General features: G+C 52.1%; 3 protein-coding genes across 8 annotated transcripts in view; 2 read left to right on the top strand and 1 right to left on the bottom strand.

The window, feature by feature from the left end:
- The window catches only part of LOC128798004 (S-adenosyl-L-methionine-dependent tRNA 4-demethylwyosine synthase TYW1-like), a 98,483-nt gene extending 88,363 nt beyond the window's left edge, over positions 1–10,120 (bottom strand). The window contains exons 1-8 of one of the 6 annotated variants that reach the window (XM_053961096.1): positions 9,955–10,120; positions 8,210–8,335; positions 7,901–8,067; positions 7,117–7,257; positions 6,477–6,578; positions 5,412–5,606; positions 3,777–4,058; positions 2,796–2,903 (exon numbers count right to left, since the gene is read on the bottom strand). In XM_053961096.1, the coding sequence (XP_053817071.1) occupies positions 2,796–2,903; positions 3,777–4,058; positions 5,412–5,606; positions 6,477–6,578; positions 7,117–7,257; positions 7,901–8,035 (963 nt within the window). In that variant the 5' untranslated portion in view covers positions 8,036–8,067; positions 8,210–8,335; positions 9,955–10,120. Of the gene's footprint in view, positions 1–2,795; positions 2,904–3,776; positions 4,059–5,411; positions 5,607–6,476; positions 6,579–7,116; positions 7,258–7,900; positions 8,068–8,209; positions 8,336–9,400; positions 9,426–9,509; positions 9,590–9,610; positions 9,673–9,754; positions 9,844–9,954 lie in introns of those variants that run through there. The other 5 variants (XM_053961098.1, XM_053961097.1, XM_053961099.1 and 2 more) reach the window with 5 other exon arrangements.
- SBDS (SBDS ribosome maturation factor) lies at positions 9,644–15,783 on the top strand. Its single transcript, XM_053961102.1, has 5 exons — positions 9,644–9,858; positions 10,575–10,704; positions 11,914–12,114; positions 12,683–12,847; positions 13,474–15,783. The coding sequence occupies exons 1-5, from the start codon at positions 9,731–9,733 to the stop codon at positions 13,600–13,602; spliced, it is 753 nt and encodes a 250-aa protein (XP_053817077.1). The 5' UTR covers positions 9,644–9,730; the 3' UTR covers positions 13,603–15,783.
- Positions 15,784–16,224: 441 nt separating this feature from the next.
- CCDC183 (coiled-coil domain containing 183) overlaps positions 16,225–21,632 on the top strand; it is a 5,443-nt gene continuing 35 nt past the window's right edge. Inside the window, exons 1-14 of the mRNA XM_053961339.1 lie at positions 16,225–16,393; positions 16,475–16,596; positions 16,741–16,812; positions 17,519–17,686; positions 17,806–17,910; positions 18,062–18,169; positions 18,801–18,929; positions 19,123–19,180; positions 19,263–19,363; positions 19,622–19,782; positions 20,115–20,274; positions 20,395–20,514; positions 20,735–20,831; positions 21,462–21,632. The exon at positions 21,462–21,632 is cut by the window's right edge and continues 35 nt beyond it. Of these exons, the coding sequence (XP_053817314.1) occupies positions 16,294–16,393; positions 16,475–16,596; positions 16,741–16,812; positions 17,519–17,686; positions 17,806–17,910; positions 18,062–18,169; positions 18,801–18,929; positions 19,123–19,180; positions 19,263–19,363; positions 19,622–19,782; positions 20,115–20,274; positions 20,395–20,514; positions 20,735–20,831; positions 21,462–21,574 (1,614 nt within the window). The 5' untranslated portion in view covers positions 16,225–16,293 and the 3' untranslated portion in view covers positions 21,575–21,632. The remainder of the gene's footprint in view (positions 16,394–16,474; positions 16,597–16,740; positions 16,813–17,518; positions 17,687–17,805; positions 17,911–18,061; positions 18,170–18,800; positions 18,930–19,122; positions 19,181–19,262; positions 19,364–19,621; positions 19,783–20,114; positions 20,275–20,394; positions 20,515–20,734; positions 20,832–21,461) is intronic.

Below are 21,632 nucleotides of genomic sequence, written 5' to 3'. Positions count from 1 at the left end.
GGGGGGGGGAACTGTAAGACAATCTCAGCCTTGGTTTCCGTCAAGGCAAACAACAAAAGGCAGATGCAAAATTAAATTAAGATGACCAGCAGAGATGTGAGCAAGGATTTATTAGATCCCTCCACAGCCTCACTCTGCCATCCCAGAAAAGGCAGGACAATAAGGAATTCTGACAATCTGTGCCTGTACAGCTGCCTTACCTGCTAGTAAGTCTCACAAGAGCCCATCCGTGCAGAAGAGATGAAAGCTGGACCCAAAAGCATTTCAAATTAATTACAATGCACAAGGCAGAACCTGCTGTTCCACATCCCACAGGCAGAGGGGTGAATACCCAACGACACCCATAGAACTCCTGCTGGAGAGTGTCAGGCACATTCCTGACCCAAGGAACTCTGAGGAGGAAAAACTGTCTGTGACATAACCCTGAAGATATCCAAGTTTCTCTCAAGACTTGCTCACCTGTGTGTGAGCAGTTCAGATCCCAAAGCCCAGAGCACTTGGCTGTGTGGACAAGGAGTTCTGGAGGACAACAGGTTAGGTCAGGGAAAACAACAGTGTCACACCCATTTTACACAGTTCAGCATTCCATGAGAGGGAAAATGGATAAAACGGCCAAAGGCAGAACGGCTCACCTGGTACAGCAAAACTCTCAGTGCAGACTCAGAGCCTAGAAAGGGGACAGGACTTCAACAGAGGTGCCCTTATGCACACTCAGAATGAGCTCTCAGGCTCACACCAACACTTTCCCCCTCAGGATTTGATCCTCTGCAGGAGGGCAGTGTTCAGCTCTCACAGCAGAACAGCTCTGACAGCTCCTCCAAGGAAAAGGCTCCAAGGATCAACACCTGCAGGTCCCAGCTCCAGGTGAGTGTCTGTGCTCAGGCAGCAGCTGCCCCTCTGATCAGGGTGGCACTTGGGACACAGCCACAGCAACGTGATCTGCACAGAGTCACAGCAGAACAGGAGTACACCCAACACCGAGACCTCTCCCCACTCCAGCAGAGCACCAGGAAGGCTGAGGAGAAACCAGTTTGGATCCTGCCTCAGCCCAGGCACAGACAGCAGTGAACTTTCCCTGCCTGTACAAACCACAAACCCACACCACACTGACCTCAGCAGTGACTTCTTCCAATGAACAGCAGAAAGTATTTTATTGCTGTGCTCACATTTTATTTGTAAACTGGCCTACGATACGTGGTTTTCTTGGGTTACACTGCTCCTCGATCAGGACGCTGCTATATTCTGTCTGTCAGTCAGGGAAAGCTCAATGCCCAATTCTTCACGGCCCGGCAGAGCTGAAGCACCGCCCAGGAGCTGCCGCAGCACCCCGTTCCCTTTTGGCCGCTGACCTCTAGTGGTGAGCGCAGGAGGGAGGAGACAGGAACAATGTTAATGTTCTCCATGAGGAACTGCAGTCCTTTCTCCCTCCAAAGGGAAGCCAGAAGGTTCCCCAGCCTTCCCTCACGGGCTGCAGTGCACAGGCCGATGCCGGCTCCGGGGCAGAGCCCTCTCACAGCAGCCAGCCTTGCCCCATCACCGGGGCTCGTCTCCTCACAGAGCTGGCTACAAACAGCAGCGTTTGATTTACCTCCTTCCCCTCCCTAAGGGGAGGAACAGAGATCCCCATGCTCCCCTTGTAAGCTCCTGCCCTCCAAGCACACACCCTCCTGTGAGCCACGGCCTGGCTTCAGGTAGCCCAGCAGTGCCACCTCAGCTCAGACCACCGAGGACATTGCTGTATTTTCACAGAGTCACAGAGCAGTTTGGATTGGCAGGGGCCTGAGACCATCTCATTCCACATTCCCTTCCACAGGCCAGGACACCTTCCACTGTCCCAGGATGCTCCAAACCCCATCCAGCCTGACCTTGGACACTGCCAGGGATCCAGGGGCAGCCACAGCTGCTCTGGGCACCCCGTGCCAGGGCCTCATTTTGGAAAAGAGCTGTAAGAAGCCCCACAGTGCAGATACACCCAAGGTAGGGAAGGTGTAATTACAGAGAGGTCTGTTTGGTGAGAAGAGCGTGGACAGCAGCTCAGGGGTGCACAATGACAGCACCATGCAAAGGTCACTGAGAGCAAAGGGGTCAGCAGATGGGCTCAAAGCACATCACAGGCCACCCCTCCCCACCCAGACCAACAACTGCTCAGCCAGCAAAGACTGGGGAGCACAGCAAGGCCCTGCAGCCGCTCCCTGTCCCTAGTGCTTGGTGTGAGTGAGGCGAGCGTGACACATCCCAGCTCAGACCGAGCACAGGAAAGGGACACCAACAGAACCACTGGGAACAGACCCAGCAAAAGCCTGGGATGGAGCAGGAACTGGGGCTGTGTAACAGGCCCAGTGTGTGAAGCACAGACCTCACCCTAGGGCAGCAGTATCAAGGCAAGCTGCTCTGGCAGCTGGGTGCTCCTGCAGCTCTGCCCCCATCCTCACACCTGCATTTCAGTGACAACCCACAGGCAATACAGGAACAGGACCTGTGTTCAGCCACTGCTCTGGGAATCTCAGTGCAGTCAGATCCAGTGTTAGCTCTGCAAGTAGACCTTCCCTCAGACTGGAAGTCACAGGTTTATCACTGCAGCATTTGCTTGGTGAGCAAGCCACAGAGTCAGTCTGTGACTACACCCAACACACCTCCAAAGATGTTCTTTTTGGCGACAGATTCTTCAACAGCTCGTATTTTACTCTCCCTCTAACCAAACCCTACAGATTCAAACCCAGTCAGTTTCATTTTAATCAATCCAGCTGCTCAGTGAACAAGACCTGACCATTCCATACCCCCTCTAACAGCAGTACCTTTGCTTTCTTCATGTGGCCCATGATATTGCCAAGATCTTCAACATCAATTACAGAATCTGTGCCTCCAGCTTCCTCCTCACTACTGGTTTCAAACAATTCCTCTGCCTGTGGGAGAGAGCAGAGAAAAAAAAATTAAGAATTTATCTCACTGGTAAATGTAAGACTAAGCTAACCAGTGCAATGAGCTCTCCTCATCAGTAAAGACCACTCAAAACAAGTAATAGCCTACCAAAACCTGTAGGATGGATATGGAACCCTCAACCCCTTTAAACTCAAGTGCCTTGCTGACAGCAAGATTTATTCCTCCTGCTCTGCAGCAGCCAGCACTCCCAAACCCAGCCAGAAGAACCACTTACTTTCCTATAAAATTCAACCCAGCAATAACTTCCAACCCACAGTATATGGCTCAAGGGAGGATTAAAGTGCCATAGCAGCTCTGGGTCTTGCACTGGAGAGCAATAGAGAGGATTTCTTAGTCCAAAACTGCAATCAATAAATACTCCAGAAGAGAGAAATGATTACAGGCAGACACACACAAAGGACATACAGGACTTGCTCAGGTAACACACCCCAGTTGCCTTTGGAAAACCCTGGGATGCAGGCAGAGCAGCTGAGCTTCACCAGGTTGAAGTGGAAGCAGGTTAATGACTCACAGGGAACTGAAGGGTCCTTTTAGCCTTGGGACATGGCAAAGGCTCTGCTGAGAACCCAGCCTGGTTCCCTGGAGCATCTGTCCCCAGCCAGGAGCAAGACTCCCTCATCACACAAATGCCATTGAGCCTGGGTCCAGCACTAATTCTTTGGTCCTTCTTTCGGATGGCTCATTCTACTTGTTTTTGCCATGGGATCTCAGCTCTCTTCTCCCCCTGCTCCAGAACAAGTATCAGGCTCCCACAGCAGCCCTCTGGACTGCAGGAAGAAATGGAGAAGTCAAACCGTGCTCCAAATTAAATAAGGCCTCAAGGATTTTGGCTGTACCTCAGTATTCTCCTGTTCCGACGTCCCATGTTCATGGTCTGAGCTTTCCTTGCTCTGCCTCCCTGAAGATTTGCACTTCCCCTTCTTGCACTTCCCACTGCAGGGCTTCTTTTCCCCTCTGCAGAGTGCCTGGAGCCGAGTCAGGAATTTGGCTTTCCAGGCCTCAAAGTCAGCCTCAATGCTGCCATGCTTGCTCTGGGCCACATTGCTGTCCCCCTCAGCCCGAGTCATGATCCTGCTGGCACTCAGCATCCACAGCCACCTGTCCATCCTCCTTCCAACCTAGGGCAGGAGGAAGGGTTGGAAAGGAAATTAAACCAGGGCCAAGTGCAAGCAGCCAACCAGAAAAGCAAGGATCAGCCCTGGGAAGAGCCAGTGAGCTGCATGGCACTGCAGGGTAGGGACCTGGGGAGTCCCTCTCAGGTGCTGGCTCAGCACAGACACAGGGCAGCCTGAACAGCACCACACCCCCTCAGACTCCATTGGAAAATCCCTCTGCCATCCATGGGGTGAAGGGATGGCCTCTGGGAACAGACTGCTCTGTTCGGTGCTTGCTGGTCAGAACGGCCACGTGTGTGACACACAGCCCCAGCTCTGAACATAACCTGTGACAAGTGATGCCATTTTTCTGTGTGAGATGAAACCAATGACCAGGCAGAGATACTGCCACAGTTCACATCAGAGAATAAAGCTAAAACCCACATAATAAAAAGGAACCACGTTTAGAAGGCAGCAAGAGTTTACAGTGCTGTGCCCTCAGGTGACTGCAGAATGCTTTCAAAGCTGGGAAATGAACTCAGTAAGGATTTACCAAATGTGTTACCACACCTCCCAGTGCCTGTGGGACTCATTTCACATTTGAAATCCAACTGCTTCAAAGCTGAACTGCCCAGGTGGCCAAAAAGGCCAATGGCACTGGCTTGTACCAGCAATGGTGTGGGAGCCAGACCAGGACAGTGACTGTCCCTCTGCACCAGCATTGCTGAAGCACCTCCAGTCCCAGGGGCAGTTTTGGGCCCCTCACCCCAAGAAAGACCTTGAGGGGCTGAAGTGTGTCCAGGGAAGGGAACAGAGCTGGAAGGGGCTGGAGCCCCAGGAGCAGCTAAGGCAGCTGGAAAGGGGCTCAGCCTGGAGAAAAGGAGGCTCAGGGGGGACCTTGTTGCTCTGCACAACTCCTGACAGGAGGGGACAGCCAGGGGGGTCGGGCTCTGCTCCCAGGAAACAGGGACAGGAGGAGAGGGAACGGCCTCAGGCTGGGCCAGGGGAGGCTCAGGGTGGACATCAGCAGGAATTTCCCCGTGGAAGGGGAGGTCATGCACTGGAAGGGGCTGCCCCAAGAGGTTTAGAGTCCCCATCCCTGGAAGTGCCCAGGGAAGGGCTGGACGTGGCACTAAGCACTCTGGGCTGGGGACAAGGTGGGGATCAGGCACACAGTGGGTTCAGTGATCTTGGAGGCTTTTTCCAAGCTCAATTGCTCTGATATTCTGCCCATGCCCTAAACCCAGTGCCTCGCCCAGTCAGCACAACAGCTGCAATTCCCACACAGACCACCAGCCTCATTCAGGTTTGATGCACTTCCTGCAGCTGAGGCTCTCGAGGAGCAGAAGCCAAGCAGGGAGGTGGAGGGACACTCACTGTGTTGTAGTGATCCACATAGGCTGAGTTCCCCAGCCCAAACACGGCATATCTCAGTCCCTGCAGGAAGCTTTTCCCAACACGGAAATCATTGGCTGCCTCTTCCAGCCACTTGCAGAACCAGGCTGCGCTCTCCGGGGGCTGCCCTTCAGTGTAGGTGGCCACCAGGAACACACAGATGTTCCTGCTGCTTGTCTGGTCACACAAACAGGACAGGAGGGAAAAAAAAAAATCACTGCATTTTCCAGATCCTTCTTCGAAAGCAAAGAGTTATAACACCCAGGCAGCTGGGAGAAATCAAAAGACAAGGCTGTCTCCTGCTGGGGTGGGATGGTGCATGTGACAATCCCAAGGATGCTGAACAATCTGCACAGTACCTTAAATTAACAGAGAGAGGTCAAGCTGAACAGGGACACAGTGACAGAGCAAAACTGGACATCCAGCCCCATCAGCAGCTTCCTTCCCAACTCCTTCATCAGGGAAGTGCCCCATGGATAAATACTTCAAACTCCTCAACTTCACATTTACAGGTGTGTTAGGGGCAGTATCAAATGCTGGGAACTCATACTGACACCTGAAGGAATTCCCAGCATGCAGTTCCCACCAAAACTTTTTGTTAGGATTAATTAGAACTCTAAAGTAGCAACTATCAATATTGACAGAAGAAAAACCCATCAAGGATTACTCCACATAAATACACCTCACAAGGAGTTTCTATCTTAAAAACCTCTAAAGGCTGCAGAGGCATTACCACCTTCCTGCTCTGGTTCTGAACCTTGTCCAGGGCACCTGGGGCAGCCACTCTCACCCAGCTCATCCCTGAGTTACAGAACTGGCTCATACAGAGTCACTGTCACTGATGTGACAACTGGTGCTTCAAAATTCTCAAAATGTAGGTATTTTCTGCTGAGGGCTGATGGGCTACATTTGCATAGGAAGGGAAGCAATTCAACACAAAGCTTTGGGGATTTCCAGAACAATAGGAGAGAAATACAAGAAGGAAATAGCCTTGACAAGTCCAGGAAAAACTTGTACTTGTTACTGGTGTGTTTATGCCATACCCACCTCCTCTGCTAAACCATCTTCTGGATCGTAGTCTCCCATGTTAATGACTTCCACGGGCAAATTAAGGGAAGTAACAGCTTCAGCCAGAGCTTTGGCAAATCTCTGAATAAAGAAATATTGCAAGTTATCAATTACTTCAAGCCACACAAGCCCTGCTGTGCTCAGCCACAAGACTTCTCCCAGCACAGGAAGAATAATGACACAGGAGGCCTGGACACCGGCACTGCAATTCCTCACATTAAAACAAAAATGGAATACACTGGCTAAGAGTTACAACATTATAATGACTAATCACTTCACAGCTACACACACAAATTACATTTCTTCATGAGAAAGCACCAAACCCAGAACTTCTCTCTACAAAGCCTTGATAAAAAATTAAAATTATACTGCAAGAGTGAACTTTTAGCTTTATTATCAATCTCTACTGCACACCTTGCTTAAAGGAAGGAGGAAAATTGTTATTTTTATTTAATTTTTCACTTATTTTGCACATTGGGCAATGATTGTAAAAAGCTAATGAATGTGCTGATGAACTCCCAGATCTGTACCCAGGGTAGTGTTTTAAGGCAAGCAACTTTCTCAGATCCCAGCAATGTTTCAAAGCAATTTCACAGATGTGCAGTAAAAGTACAGATACCTTTGCTGTGCCAGTCTGAGAGCCATAGAAGATCTTCACTCCAGCAACATGGACCTCCTGTGCCTGAAGGGGAGCACATCCATTTCCCAGTTTGTCTGATGTTCCCTCGGGGGAAAAGGGATTCTTATGGGATTTCTCACCCTATGAAACAAGAGCTGTGTCACATGCAATCCCTTCTTCAAGGGTTGTCAAACCAAGAGCATTTAAAATTCAAATCCTGGCGCCACTCTCAGCAACAATCAAAGATTTTGGTTCCTCTCACACCCAGACAAACACACCAGGACCTGTTTTCCTGACCTAAGCCATGCTACAATACCCACTTGTCTGGGAGGTAACAGGATCCAGCTCAACCTCCCAAGTCTTGCAGCAGATCTTTGCCCACCTGCAGGAGGAGATTTTCAACTCCTGCATGGCCTAGTTCCCTCCCATCCCAAAAACAGCCCAACCCTGTCATTAATATCATGAAAACATGAAGGTGCAAACACTGGGCACAAGCAGAGGGGTTTACCTAGAGTGACAGAGCAATCCAGGGGAACACATTCTCCCAGGAACAGTGCGGGGAGTGTCCTGCTGAGCTCTGCCCCAACATCAGAGCAACAAGAGTATTTAGTGACCCACAGACACAAACAAGCCAGGCTGAGGATCATAACCAGATAACCAAACTGCATTTGGGATTTGCAACACCCTCAGCAGGCCCACGGCAGGTGCTTTTATCCAGAAACTACTCACTTCCACCCAGGGTTTTGGGGTGTTCTCAGAGAGAAGTGCTGACAGGCTCAGTTACCTTCCTTTTGGTTCTGGTGGTGGTGAACTGAATGACAACCCAAAGGCCGATCCCAAAAGCAACAGCAGAATAGATGTAAAATCTGTGCAGCCATACGGACACCAGACAAGTATAGAAGTAGCTCCACGTATCCATTGAGACATCTAAATCTGGACTATCACAGATTCCTACAGAGTGAATATGGAATGAGCACACACAAAATAATCACACAGTACCCACAGCCTCACATCATCAGCTATTGCCCAGGCTTTGCAGAAAACAGCTTCTGGCTAAAGACAAGGGACTAAAATTGAATCAAGAAGCCTTCACCTCTGCAGGTGTGTCAGATGAGCTCCAAGTTAGCATTCCATACTGTCAGAGGGGAACTCTGGGTTTTTCCTTATAGGGCAGCACCGTTACAAGGAAAAGCAGAAAATACTTGTGCTGTCCAAGTGCCTGAAAGGAAAAAGATCTCGTAAAACATCCAGTGGATCATACTGGCTTTAGTTTTACACAAACCAAACAAATGCAGTTCTCTGAAATGAGAAAGCTCCAGTCCAAGGGGGAAATCACCTGCACAGAACTTTCTGCTGAACACAACCCTTGTTTACACACATTTGATGTCACACTGATTACAAACAGAGTTTCAAGGGCAGACTGAATCATGGATTCAATTGGAAACACTTTCACATAATTCTATTATGCAAGTGAAGCTTGATTTGGAACCACTGAGATGTTTTAGGTTGGTTCAGAACATTCAGGGCACAGTAAGCCAGGGTACAGCCAGGAATGCACCTGCATGTGTCTGGGAATATCTATTTCATATGGAATATTCAGGCACTCCAAAAAGGCTGGTTTGTGAACTTATTGACTGAGGAACACAGCTGACACCCTTCTACTGTCATCTGCAGCTTGGATCTCATTTTTGCAGATATCAGTCGAGAGCACAGAATCCAAGTATTTCCAAGAGGCTGGAAACTCATACTGGCTGGTTACCAGAGCAAAGGCTTAAGGGGATGCCCTTCAGCAGCAACACTGAGACTCACAAAAGGATCAAGAGCACTTGCCCAGTGTTCCCAGTTTTACCCAAACCAGCTATAGGGATTCCCTTAACCTCTATATAACTTCCTCAAATGCCATAGATGCTACATATACTCAAAAGAATTTTAGTTCCAAAACAGGCACACACACACGTGCTCACTATTATCCCCTACAAAACTACACACCCCCCCTTATGGTTATCACCCCACAAACACACACACCACCCTCTCCTCTCACGGTTAATGCCCCTCTCTCCCCCAGACACCCCTCACAGTTATTACCTCACCTTCCCCTGCCTCTCGCGGTTATCATCTCACCACCCTCACAATTATTAAACACCACCCACCTCAGAGTTACTACCCCCGTGCACCACTTATGGTTAATAAATACCCCCACGGTCATTGCCCTCACCTCCCTCCACAGCACCCTCTCACACACACGGTTATTATATCCCCCTCACGGTTATTAGCCCATACGCACATTATTACCCCACAAACTCGGTTATTAACCCGTACACACACAGTTACTACCCCACAAACACGGTTATTATATCCCCCCCCCCCCCGGACACACTTATTACAGTTATTACCCCACAGACACGGTTATTCCGTTCCCCCCATCACAGCTCTCTCTCTCGCACACACAGAGCCATCACACCGTCCCCTCCCGGCTCCCCCGCCCGGCACTGACCCCGCTCCCCGCCCGGCTCCCCTCAGGCCGCCATGCGCCGCTCCCGCCCCTTCCGCCCGTGCCGGCGCGGCCGCCATTCACTGCCGGGCCGGGCCGGGGGCGGAGCGGGCGGCCGCCGCCATGTCCATCTTCACCCCCACCAACCAGATCCGCCTCACTAATGTGGCCGTGGTGCGGGCACGGCGCGCCGGGAAGCGCTTCGAGATCGCCTGCTACCGCAACAAAGTCATGGGCTGGCGCAGCGGAGCGTGAGTGCCCGGGGAGCCGGCGGGGAGGCGGCTCGGGCCCGGCGTGGGGCCCAGGGAAGGGCCCGTGTGGGGGACCCGGGTGTGAGGGGGTCGTACCGGGCACCCTGTGCGGGGATTCGGGAGTGGCGCGGAAGGGGAGCCCGTGTGAGGACCGGGAAGGGCCCGGGCTGTGGGAGGGGGGTCGGCAGTGACCGTGCGGGACCCGGCTGTGGGGTCGGGGGTCGTGCGCGGCCCCGGTCCCCGGATCTGACCCCGGGAGGAGGCGTGGGGCCGGTAACGGGAGCACCGTGCCCGTGCCTGGGCAGCGACATCTCTGTGCTGGAAGGTTCCAGCTGTGCTGAGTCAGCCGGGGGCAGCGGGAGCTCTTGCTCCTCGCTGAACACAGCTGTGCTCCTGGCATTGCTGCCTTGCTGGAGAGGGGCTTTGGGCAAGGCATGGAGTGCCACGGCAAGGGGCAGTGGTTTCAAACTGACAGAGGACAGGGATGGATACATGGGATATTGGGAAGGAATTGTTCCCTGCCAGGGTGGGCAGGCCCTGGCACAGGGTGCCCAGAGCAGCTGTGGCTGCCCCTGCATCCCTGGCAGTGCCCAAGGCCAGGCTGGACAGGGCTTGGAGCAGCCTGGGACAGTGGGAGGTGTCCCTGCCATGGCAGGGGTGGAACTGGCACCATTCTGGGATTATTCTGAGTTTTCTACATTTGTCTTAATCTCTAGGGAGAAAGATCTTGACGAGGTCCTGCAGACACACACAGTGTTTGTCAATGTCTCCAAAGGCCAGGTGGCAAAGAAGGAAGATCTGGTTAAAGCATTTGGGACAGATGACCAGACAGAAATCTGTAAGATGGTAGGTTTCACACACTTTGCTTTATAAAAGATGTGAGATTTAGTCACGCAGTTAGGTTGGTTTGTACTGAAGGGTGTTTGTAGAATGCTGCTATAAGTGAAAGGGTTGTTTGTTAAGAAATGGATAGAAAGGAGCTGTAGCTCTGTTTTACTGTTTTAAATTTGGCGTATGCATGTGGCTGGAAAGAATTCTGTCTAACACACAACTTGCATGCACCGATGTGTCTGGACACAGCCAGCACTGAAGAGTTCCTCACATAAGATAAGTTATTAAGAATGCAGAGAAAAGAAGGGGACAGTTGCTTACTTTGGAGAGCTCACTTAGGTGTTACTAACAGATCTAATTTCTTAGTCCTTACTGGTGGGATATGAACTATGGACTTGCTCTGGTTGAAAAGATTTCAGTAAATCTCTTGAGCATTGCCCCAGCAGCCAGGAGGGACATCCCTCTCCTGGGGTCACCAGGCCCAGTATCAACAGCTGGGCCGGGGAGGGGATTGTGCTGCTCTGCTCTGGGCTGAGGCAGTTTTGGGTGCCACAGTATAAAAAAGATGTGAAGCTGTCAGAGTCCAAAGAAAGCTACAAAGAAGGTGAAGTGCCTGGAGGGGCCACACAAGGAGCAGCTAAGGGCACTTGGTCTGTTCAGCCTGAGGAGACTGAGATCAGACCTCATCAGGGTCTACAGCTCTGATCTCTGCTCTGTGTGACAGGGACAGGACCCAGGGAATGGCTGAAGCTGTGCCAGGGCAGGTTTAGGTTGGATTTTAGGGAAGGGCTCTTCCCCCAGAGGGTGCTGGGCACTGCCCAGGATCCCCAGGGAATGGGCACGCCCCCGAGGCTGCCAGAACTCCAGGAGCTCCCAGGGATACCCAGGCTGGGATTGTTGGGGTGTCTGTGCAGGGCCAGGGGTTGGACCAGATAATCCCTGGGGGTCTCTTCCATCTCAGGATATTCTGTGATTCTGTGAAATCTGTGCTTCTCTCGCTGCAGTTTAGTATTTCTGTGGTGAGTTTCTTTGTCTGAAGCCTTTCCAGTGCTGTCTGTTGTAATGATTCACATTATTAATTTGGTTATTGTTTACTGCACTTCAAATCTCACTCAACCTTTCAAGCAGCTGTCAAATTTAACAAAGTTACTCAAAGTTGTCAAATTTAACTTGTCACTCTTCAAATCCACGATGTTCATTAACCGATTTCTGTGGATAAAACAGATTTTATCCAAAGGGGAGCTGCAGGTGTCAGACAAGGAGCGGCACACACAGCTGGAGCAGATGTTCCGAGACATCGCCACCATCGTGGCTGACAAGTGTGTGAACCCCGAGACCAAGCGGCCCTACACAGTGATCCTTATCGAAAGGGCCATGAAGGACATCCACTACTCTGTCAAACCCAACAAGAGCACAAAGCAGCAGGTGAGTTTCCTGCAGTATCCCAGGTGCTGCCATCCAGTGTAATTCCTCAGGTCTCAGCCAAAGAGGGATCAGCAGAGTCCCAGGATCTGAGGCCTGCACAGGGATTACTCAGCCATCTGGCAGCTGAGTGCTGGAGAGAAGCAGCTCCTGAAACTCAGGAGTGTTTGCTAAAACACTCAATGTGTTTGCTAAGAATTCAGCAAAGGGAGAAAAAAAGGAAAAAAACCAACAGTGATATACTTAGAACAGAAATAAAAGGTTTATGATTTATGCTAATTGAGGTGGCATATCAGGTTTGCATCTGAGCTATGTGGGTTTGTGGTGTTGTGCAGTATAGCTATTTAATTTTATTTCAGGCAGCTTTTAAGTGTTCAAAGTGATTCACAAACAACAGGAAGTCTGCCTTTTCTTGTTCATCTGTCAAAAGAGCATGATAGCAACCTCCCTGCAGCAGAGCAGCAGTGACCAGCACTGAGAGAGGCTCTGAATCTGGGGAAAAGTTTTGAGATTTGGATCTGGGTGCTGGGTTTGAAGCAGGTGTGCAAGTGCTCTTTTTCTTGTCCAACAGGCCCTGGAAGTGATCAGGCAGCTGAAGGAGACCATGCAGATTGAACGTGCTCACATGAGGCTGAGGTTTATCCTGCCAGCAAAAGAAGGCAAGAAGCTGAAAGAGAAGCTCAAGCCACTGATTAAAGTTACTGAGAGTGAAGACTTCCAGGAACACCTGGAAATAGTAAGCAAAAAGCAGTCCCTGGGGTTCAGGTTTGATTTGAACTACATATGTGTATTTTACTAGGAGATGAATTCATAGATGGAAGTTGTTTAGATAAACTGAAGGCTTACCAGAGATCCTGAATCAGAGCTGCAGTTGGGAATTTTTAATTTCACAAAATCCTAGTGATATAGGCATGGAAGCAGCCTTTGGTATCCAAAGGTTGCTGCTCCAAGCTACTGCACAGTGCAATTCCTCTTAGCAGTGATGATCCTGCAACACTGATAAGTCTCTGTCACATATGGAATATTACTGTTACTTATTTGGTGTCTTCTGTCTAGATTTTAAGGGTGGCTAACTATTTTTTTTTAAGTTGGTGTGTGGTAAAGCAAAATTTGGTATTAAAATCTTCATACAAACAGATTAGAACCCAGTAATCCCAAATGACAAAAGCCATGTCCAGCATGGGGAACTGGGATTGTAGAGCTCTGTGCAAAGATTGCTGCCAGACAGAGCTTGTCAACTCTTCAGAGTCCTCCTCAGTAACTAGCTAGGATTGTTTTAATGAAAGTGAATGTTAGGCCTTGGGTAGGGGCTGATGAAATCCAAACATTCTTGTCTGACTGATGAAATGTGGAACATTCCAGGTGTGCCTTATTGACCCAGGCTGCTTCAGGGAGATCGACGAGCTGATCCGCAGTGAGACAAAAGGGAAAGGATCCCTGGAAGTGCTCAGTCTGAAGGATGTGGAGGAAGGAGATGAAAAGCTTGAATAACAAAATCTTCCTGCAGCAGATCTGCTTCAACAACCTCCCTGCAGTGACTGGTGTAGCCACTCTTCTGTTAGGCCTTCATGGCTTTTTCCAATTTCTTGCTGCCAAATATTTTCTGACACTAATCCTTTGGGATTTTTCCATGCAGTGTGGGTCAGTTTTTTTTATCATTTTACAGTTGCTTGGTTTACAGATGTCTTTGCCTGTAAGAAGATTTTGTGTCAAGAGTTGCACTAATGAGGACTGAGTGAGGGTGTGGCAGGAGGTTACTCTGGCTTTGCTTTAGTTTCAGGGCTGCTGTTGAAGAGTGTTTGAGTGATTTCGTGCCAATTATTTGTACTTTCACGTTGTCAGTGTTGAGTGGGAGATTGCACTGGTCACTGAGGAGTGGCTTTGTATGTGAGGAGAGGGACCTGAAGAAAAGAGAGCTGCATTTTCACTTCTAAACAGGTGCAGTGTGGATCATGTCTAAAAATCAGTCTCTTGGCAGCGTGAAAACTGACTTAGGCTTCCATAATTGGCTACTTGGTAATTAAAGTACTTCAAAGGACCATTCATAAAGAATTCCTTCACTGACTATAGCAGCACTTGCTGACGTAGAGATGATGTTCTCCAAATAACTTATTTGTAGAATATATTTAGCTACATTAATAAAAACAAATTATCATCTATTTATATATTATAGATACAGAAAGAAATAAGATACTTATTTTTGTTAATAGTAGAGGTGATTTCCCCAGCTGTGGCAATGCTTTTGTAGGCTGAGGGAGTAGCCTGTGTTTTGGAGCTGCTGCTTTCACGTGATAAAATGAATCTCAAACAGGCAGTGGTGGCCTCTGGCCATGGAGCAAGACAGGCTTCTGTTGGACAGTAATTCCCAGCAGGAATTGTTTGTGTGTGCCCCTTTGCTTTTTAGTGCAACAGAACAATTCTGGCAGCTGTCCTTTATCCTCTGTCCTTTTTTTTGCTGCTCTCTAATCCATGCACAGAATTACCAGCCAGCTTCTGAGGCATGGGATATAGTTCTTGCTAATTCTGTTAAATCTTGCTGCAGCTGTGTTAAACAAATGATTTGAAGTTGAACCAGGGTATTTCAAAGAAAAGGGGAAGAGAGGACAACAACGGGGGAAGGAGATACTAAAAATACAAACCACCAGGCAAAGCAGATATGGTTCAGTGATTAAAAGCTAAATCAGCAGGAATTTGAGGAGCCTTTAATATGACATTGATGTTTCCATGCAGATAGCAGGCAGCAGGTGAGGAGCTGCGGGCCAGCCAGGGAGGAGATCTCTCCCAGGTGAGCGTGGTGCTCTTTGGTTGCTGTTGACTTCCAGAGACTCCCCCCTTATGTGACAGTTAAACAGAGCTGGGTTTGTGCTGCTGACCTTTCCTCTGCACCTTTAACTCATTGTAAATTTCCTGGAATTTCATCAGGGAGAGTGGAAATCAGCTGGAGAAGGGGAGGTTTGGCATGTGAGCTGGCTGCCAGGCTGGAGCCTCAGTCCAAGGCTGCCCCTTGGGAGTGGATTTCTGCAGCAGCCAATTTGTGTACACTCATGCAAGGCCAGGATCAATTCCTTCAGCAGTATTTTGGGAGGATCTGCCTCTAGAGCCTGAGTTTTGCTGAGGGCAGGTGAAACAGAGATTCTTGAACCACTTCATCCATTTTAAAATGCTTTTGTTTGCTCCCAGAGGTTTAAATGCTGCCTAGGAAATGCAGGGGTGTAGTGACTGGATATGCCATGTGGACAGCTCTGTGTGCACAGGCAGCTCCCCTGGGTCCCACGCTAGGCTGCTGCCTTCATGTGCCCTTCTCTCCAGGCACACTTTGGGAAGCACTGAAGATGATCATGTTGATATTTAGCTTGTCACTGGCAATTAGCACTAACATGCAATCATAAATATGCAAATGAGGCGCTGAGCAAGAGCCTCGGAGGATATTGTGTCAGGAATGCCTGATTTCACAATTCTTAATTTCTTGGTTTGCTGTGTTTAACACCTTGAGCACAACAGGATGGCAGCAGATCTGGAGTTCCAGAACCTGAATCTAAGCTGATTCGTGAGCTTGGTTCTAGGAAGGCAATTTCTTTATAAAGTCTTTTTCTGCAAATCCAAACATTAAAGATTTTCTCTGGTAGAGGGAGCTTGAGTTTATTTATGGACAAATAAAGATACATGCTGGCATTTCTTGTTATGTTTGTAGTTCAGCAAGAACGTATGGTGAGCATCAGAATAAAGCTCAGGCTTTGTCTTTGCCCATTCCAATGAGAGCATAACTCCCTGCACCACCATTTCCTGGCTCATTAACTGGAATTTTCAAATAGGTGGGCATTCAAATAAGCTGGCAGCCTCCAGGAGATCACTGCTGGTGTGTTTGGGTACACAGGCACATGTGTTTACCCTGAAATTGCCCTGTTCCTGTGGGGCTCAGAATGTCCCTGACAGCTGCCACAATGGAAGACAAAGCTGGAATGCTTCTCTGCCCCCTCCAGGAGCTCATTAATCAGTTGTTAATTAAGCTGTTCCCTGCAGAAGTGTTGAGGAGGGGGCTGGGCCATGGTTGAGCGGGAGGCATGTGGCCGGTGGCAGTTGGCAGAGCCACGGTGACAGTTCCACGGTGGAACCCTGCGGTCACAACGCTGCGACGCCTCCCGGGGCGGCAGGGCCTCGGCGTCTGTCCCACGGGGACTGGGAATGGTGGGCCTAGGGATGGAGGCCCCCGGCAGCACGTGGGGCCACAAGGCCGACCTGAGCCAGCGCAGCCAGGAGATGCGTGTCCTCGTGGGCCTGCAAGGTGCTGCCTCGGGCTGCCCGGGGACGGGGGTCGCAGCCCCCTTGTCCCACACGGTACCATTGGCTGCCTGATGTCCCCCAGAGCAAGGCAGGAAGATTTTTGCTCAGTCCTGCGAGGAAAAGCTCCGGCAGAACAGGGAGCTGCTCCCCAGCCTGCAGATGGCCTTGCAGGAGGACTCCAGTATCCTGGAATTTGTCCTAAAGGTACCAGCAGGTCCTTCCTGCTGCACCCCTGCCTGGTGCTGGCCCTGCACCCCCAGCTCCTCCAGGAGCTGGCAGCACAGGCCAGCAAAAGATGTCATTCCCAGGCTGACAGTGGCCATCCCTTTGTCCCTCCCCTGCCCACAGTACAACAAACTCCCCATTAAGGATGCTTTCGGAGAGGGCCAGGAGCTCGTTTCAGCCACTGAGAGCCTGGAGGTAATGGCAGGGCTGGAAGCGGGGGCTGCTCATCAGGGCTGGGGCTCTGGGGACACTGAGAGGAACAGTGCATGACAGAGGGACATGGTGCCAGCAGCAGGACAACCCCACGGGGCTGCTGTGGAGACACGGGGTGCTCATGTCTGGTCCCATGGGTCCCTTTCCACCATGGGACCCATCCATGCAGCCCCTTTGTCCCATCAGACCTCCTGGCTGTCCCACCCCACGTGTCCCTGGCACTGCCGGTGTTCCTACAGGGTGCAGTTGCATCCCTGGCACAGAGATGCTGTCCCTGCCCTTCACTGCCTGTCCCAAGGTTGTGCCCTGGTTACAAACCCGTGGAGATCGAGGCGCTGTGCCTACAGAGCTGCTTTTGCCCAGAGGCCTCGTGTAGTGACAGTGGTGCTGCTGCTCTCTGACAACGTCCCCATCTGGGCCCTGATCGATTTTATTGATCCCCAGCCCCGCTACATGTTATGCAGAGTCCCTAAGCCCAGCCCAGCCCTGCCACCAGCAGTTGCCCGCCTCTGCCTTATCCCAGCCAGCCCCCAGAGCAAAACTCTCCCAGAGCCCATCCTGGCCAACCAGTGACAACATCCTGGAGCAACGTCTCAGTGTCCCCAGCTCTACCTTGGGGGCAGTTTTCTGGGCAGCACCCCCTTCTCCTGGAGCATCCAGCCTGGAAAATGGTCTCATGCCCATCCAGGTGGTCATAAAGAAGATCGAGGCCAAAGTCCATGACCAGGTGAAGGTGTGTGACATGCTGCTGCACCAGCTGAAGCAGTGGAGCCAAGCCAGGGACGAGCGCCAGAGGCACCTGCAGGATCTGCAGGATGCTGAGACGGATCCTAAGTGGCAAGAGCCACAGTTGCAGGTACCCGGGAGCCCTTCCTGGTGTGCCAATACTCATGGGGGGCTTTAATCCAGCCCCTGCACCCCCAGCTGGGCACTGGGCTTGGCACACTTTGTGTCTTCCCCCTGTGTCTGCCCCAGACCATTCGCCAGCTGGGCAATGACATCGAGAAGATGCTCATGAAAATTCACAGTGGAGAGATCATGACCAACCTGTACCTGAGGCTGCAGGAGGTCCTGAGGAGGGTGAGCTCCTCACTGTGCTAGTGTTTCACCTGCTCTCCCCGCAAAGGCATGGGGTGCCCAAGGGGGACAGACACCCTGCTGGTCCCCTCCGTGCCCTGTCACAGCACAGGGGACCCCCGTGGGTGATGTGCTGTGGTTCCCTGGGTGCCAGGAGCTGGTGTACCTGCCTCGATACCTAAACCTCCTGTCTGGGATGACTGTGATGTACCACGAGGAGCTCACAGCCCGGACTAGCCTCAAAGCCAACGAAGTCATCAAGGTGAGAGAACTGGGGCCCTTTCCCATCCTCCAGTGCCCACAGACAGCACCATGTACCTGGGCCTGAGAGCCCTCTTTCAGCAAGGGGCAAAAGAGATGGAGCTGAGGTTGCCCACAGCACCCAAAGGCCTCCATAGGTTCTCCCAGGTCTCCCTCTTGTCCCCTGGGGCTGGGGTCAGCCCGTCTGAAGTACCAGCCATGGCCAAGGCAGTGTGTCCCACACCCCAACCCGCCTTGCCAAGCTTCCTTCACAGCCTATTTGCATGGACTGGGGTCACTTTTGACACTGGGCATCCCAGGAGCTCATCCAGTCACTCAAATCACAGATTCATGGAATGGTTTGGGTCAGCAGGGACCTTAAAGCTCATGTCATTCCAGCCCCCTGCCATGGGCAGGGACACCTTCCACTCCCCCAGGTTGCTCCAACCCTGTCCAATCTGACCTTGGAACTTCCCGGGATCCAGGGGCAGCCACAGCATCTCTGGGCACTTTGTCCCAGGGTATCACCACCCTCACAGGCATGAATTTCTTCCCAAATCTCAATCTAAACCAATACTTGAACCTAGTAACCAATCTGTAGAAAGATCCAGCTGACTTTGGCAGCAACTCTTCCCATCTCTGCTATGCTCTAGAAACTCATGGGCGAGGCGGGACCCCAGGTCCGTGTGGAGAAGCAGCTCAGGGACCAGTCCCTGGCAGAGCAAAGGAAGCACATTGAGAGCCTCCGGCGCCAGGAGGAGAGCGAAAGGCAGCAGAGGCAGGTGAGCTGGGATGTGGGGCAGGCAGGGCAGGGGGCAGGTGAGCTGGGATGTGGGACAGGCAGGGCAGGGGGCAGGTGAGCTGGGATGTGGGACAGGCAGGGCAGGGGGCAGGTGAGCTGGGATGTGGGGCAGGCAGGGCAGGGAGCAGCCTGCAATGCTGAACCTCCAGGGGTGACAGTGACTGTCCTTGCAGCAAGCTGTGTCCATGCTCTCTGCAGAGCAGGACCTGAGCTCCTCAGAAACGTTGGTGGGTGAGTGCCTGGCTGGGGGCAGGGCGGGGGGATGTGGACACAGCCACGGACATCCTGCCCTGCTCCTTCCCTGCCGCCCCAGGTGCTGACATGGAGGCCACCATGGCCAAGATGCAGCGTGAGGCCTTTGTGACCGACAAGATGGAGAAGGCGAAGACTGCCCTGCAGTGTTCCTGCCTCTGGGTAAGGGAAAACCCATCCCTGCTAAACCTGGGGCTGCTGGCGCACTGGGGAGCTGCGACCTCTCTGCTCCCCCCGTTTCCTGCGGAGTTCTCTCTTCTCTCCCTGGAGCCCCATAAAGCCCCTCTTTGCAGGCAGGCACGGAGCTGCCCTTCTCCATGAAGGGCACAAACTACAGAGCTCCATGGTGCTGTAACCCCCGTGAGGTCCTGCTTCCAGCAGGAGCACCTTGGTCTGAGTCCTTGTGTCTCCCCTGGCTAGGACATCCCCAGCAGCATCCAGGCACAGAGGAAATCCCTGGGGAACCTGCAGCAGCACATCGATGAGTGCAGGGAGAGGAAGAAGGTGCTGAAGAAGACCCTGCAGGAGCTGGAGACAAAGCAGGCTAAACTGAAATTTAACCAGCCTGACAGCACCACCAGGTGCTGTTGGCCTCACACAGTTGTACCAACCAGGCCACCACTTTTGGGGGGGACATGTCCCAGCAGGCACCCTGACCTCCACCCCACTGCAGCCATGCACTCCTCCCGCACTGGGAGGGTTTCTGAGGTCCCAGCTCTGCTGCTGGCAGAGCACCCAAAGCTCCCACTGGGGTCCAGGAGCTCCCTTTCTCCTTGCTTGGCATGGGAATTGCTGCCAGCAGCATGGAGGTGGCCTGCAGTTGAGGGTGGGCAACCTGAACAGCTTTTGGAGCAGCTTTGGGGTGTCCCTGCACCTCTCTGCAGCTGTGTGATGTGAGTGTGGCTGGCTCCAGGCTGCGGGAGGAGGAGCTGAGGGAGAACCTGAAGCAGGAAGAGGCCCGGCTGGAGCAGATGCGAGCCCAGATGTTGAAGAGCCAGAAGCGCCTGATTGAGTTTGAGAACATCATTGACAACCTGTTCCTCCGCCTGCAGGGCATCCTCATCCCTGGCCAGGTACCATGGGGCTCCAGGGGAGCAGGGCCATGCAGGCAGGGCAGCACGGGGACAACTGGCACAGCCACCACTGCCACCAGGGCCTGGCTGTCCCCACCAAGGTGGTTCTATCACCCCCAGGAGGATTCTGTTGCAGTGGTGGGGCTGGAGGAGAAGCTGCAGCACTGTGAGCAGAAGATGCAGTTCCTGAAGGAGAAGGTGGCAGCTCGGCCTGAGGACAGCACTGATGAACGCAGCGAGGTACGGGGGCTCCGGCCCTTGGTGGCCCTGGGGACACACACGGGCCCTCACAGATGGCCACCCAAGTCATCCTTCCTCAGCAAGGCCACAGGGAAGAGCCATGGAGCAGCTCAGCCCCGGATGGCTGGCACCAGGCACCCGTGGGGCACCTCAAATGTGGCACCCTTGGGTTGGAACACCCACCTGCCCTCCAGCACTTAACCCCGGCTGTCTCTCACAGACTTTTGCCAAGGTCAGGAACCTTCTGGAGGAAAGAACTGCGGGTGAAGCACAGAACCTGAAGATTTCCTTTGAGGATGAAGAGGCTATGGAAGATGGTAGGAGAGCACAGTGGGGACATGTCCCACAGTGACTGTCCCAGCCCCTGCCCCCTGGGATTTTTGGGAGTCCTTGCCTGTCTCCCACTGGCCCAGCAACTCACAAATTGCCTCCAGGTCTTGAGGCTGACCTTGGCTGTTTTCAAGGCTTCAGACGTGAGTGGTGGTTTTAGGCAGGGGTGGGGGAGAATGAAGGCAGCTGGTGGCATGATGAGCACCAAGCCACTGCAAGAACAAGGAGAGATGTTGTGGGGCAAGAGGGGACACTCTCATCTCCAAAATCACCTGTCCGTGAAGAATAATCAGTGCTTGGTTCTGCCTGTGGATGCTCCTGGAAGAGGCTAAGAGCTTTTGGCAGCTCACCACTTTTCTTTAGCAGAGCAGGAGCTGTACCCACCACACTGCAGCTCCAGACCTTTACGGGAAGCCTCAGCAGCGTTGGAGATGGGCCACAGTGGTGGCATCACCAGGTCCCACAGGTCACCCTGGGATGCTGGGGTGGAAAGGCCCACGAGGACTCTCCTGGATCCCACGAGCCCAACAAAATGAGCCAGGTCTCCCAGGGACACGGGCACAGCAGGGGTGGCCTCCAGACCCTCCTCAGCCCCTCCTCTCCACTCTCCCCTCCAGACACCTTGGATTTTGATGATGAAGACCATGACTACATCCCCAGCCGGGAGGACATCAAAAAGCAGGGGCTGCAGCTGATCCGAATGAAGACCAGACGTCGCAAGAAGAAGTAGTGGTTTCTCCACGTGAGCTTTGAGGACCCCAGGCCACCCCTTGTACCCTTTTCCCAGC

Source organism: Vidua chalybeata, chromosome 20 (genome assembly GCF_026979565.1).
Source record: "Vidua chalybeata isolate OUT-0048 chromosome 20, bVidCha1 merged haplotype, whole genome shotgun sequence".
Classification (NCBI taxonomy): Eukaryota; Metazoa; Chordata; class Aves; order Passeriformes; family Viduidae; genus Vidua; species Vidua chalybeata.
This window is presented reverse-complemented; position numbering and strand designations above follow the sequence as displayed.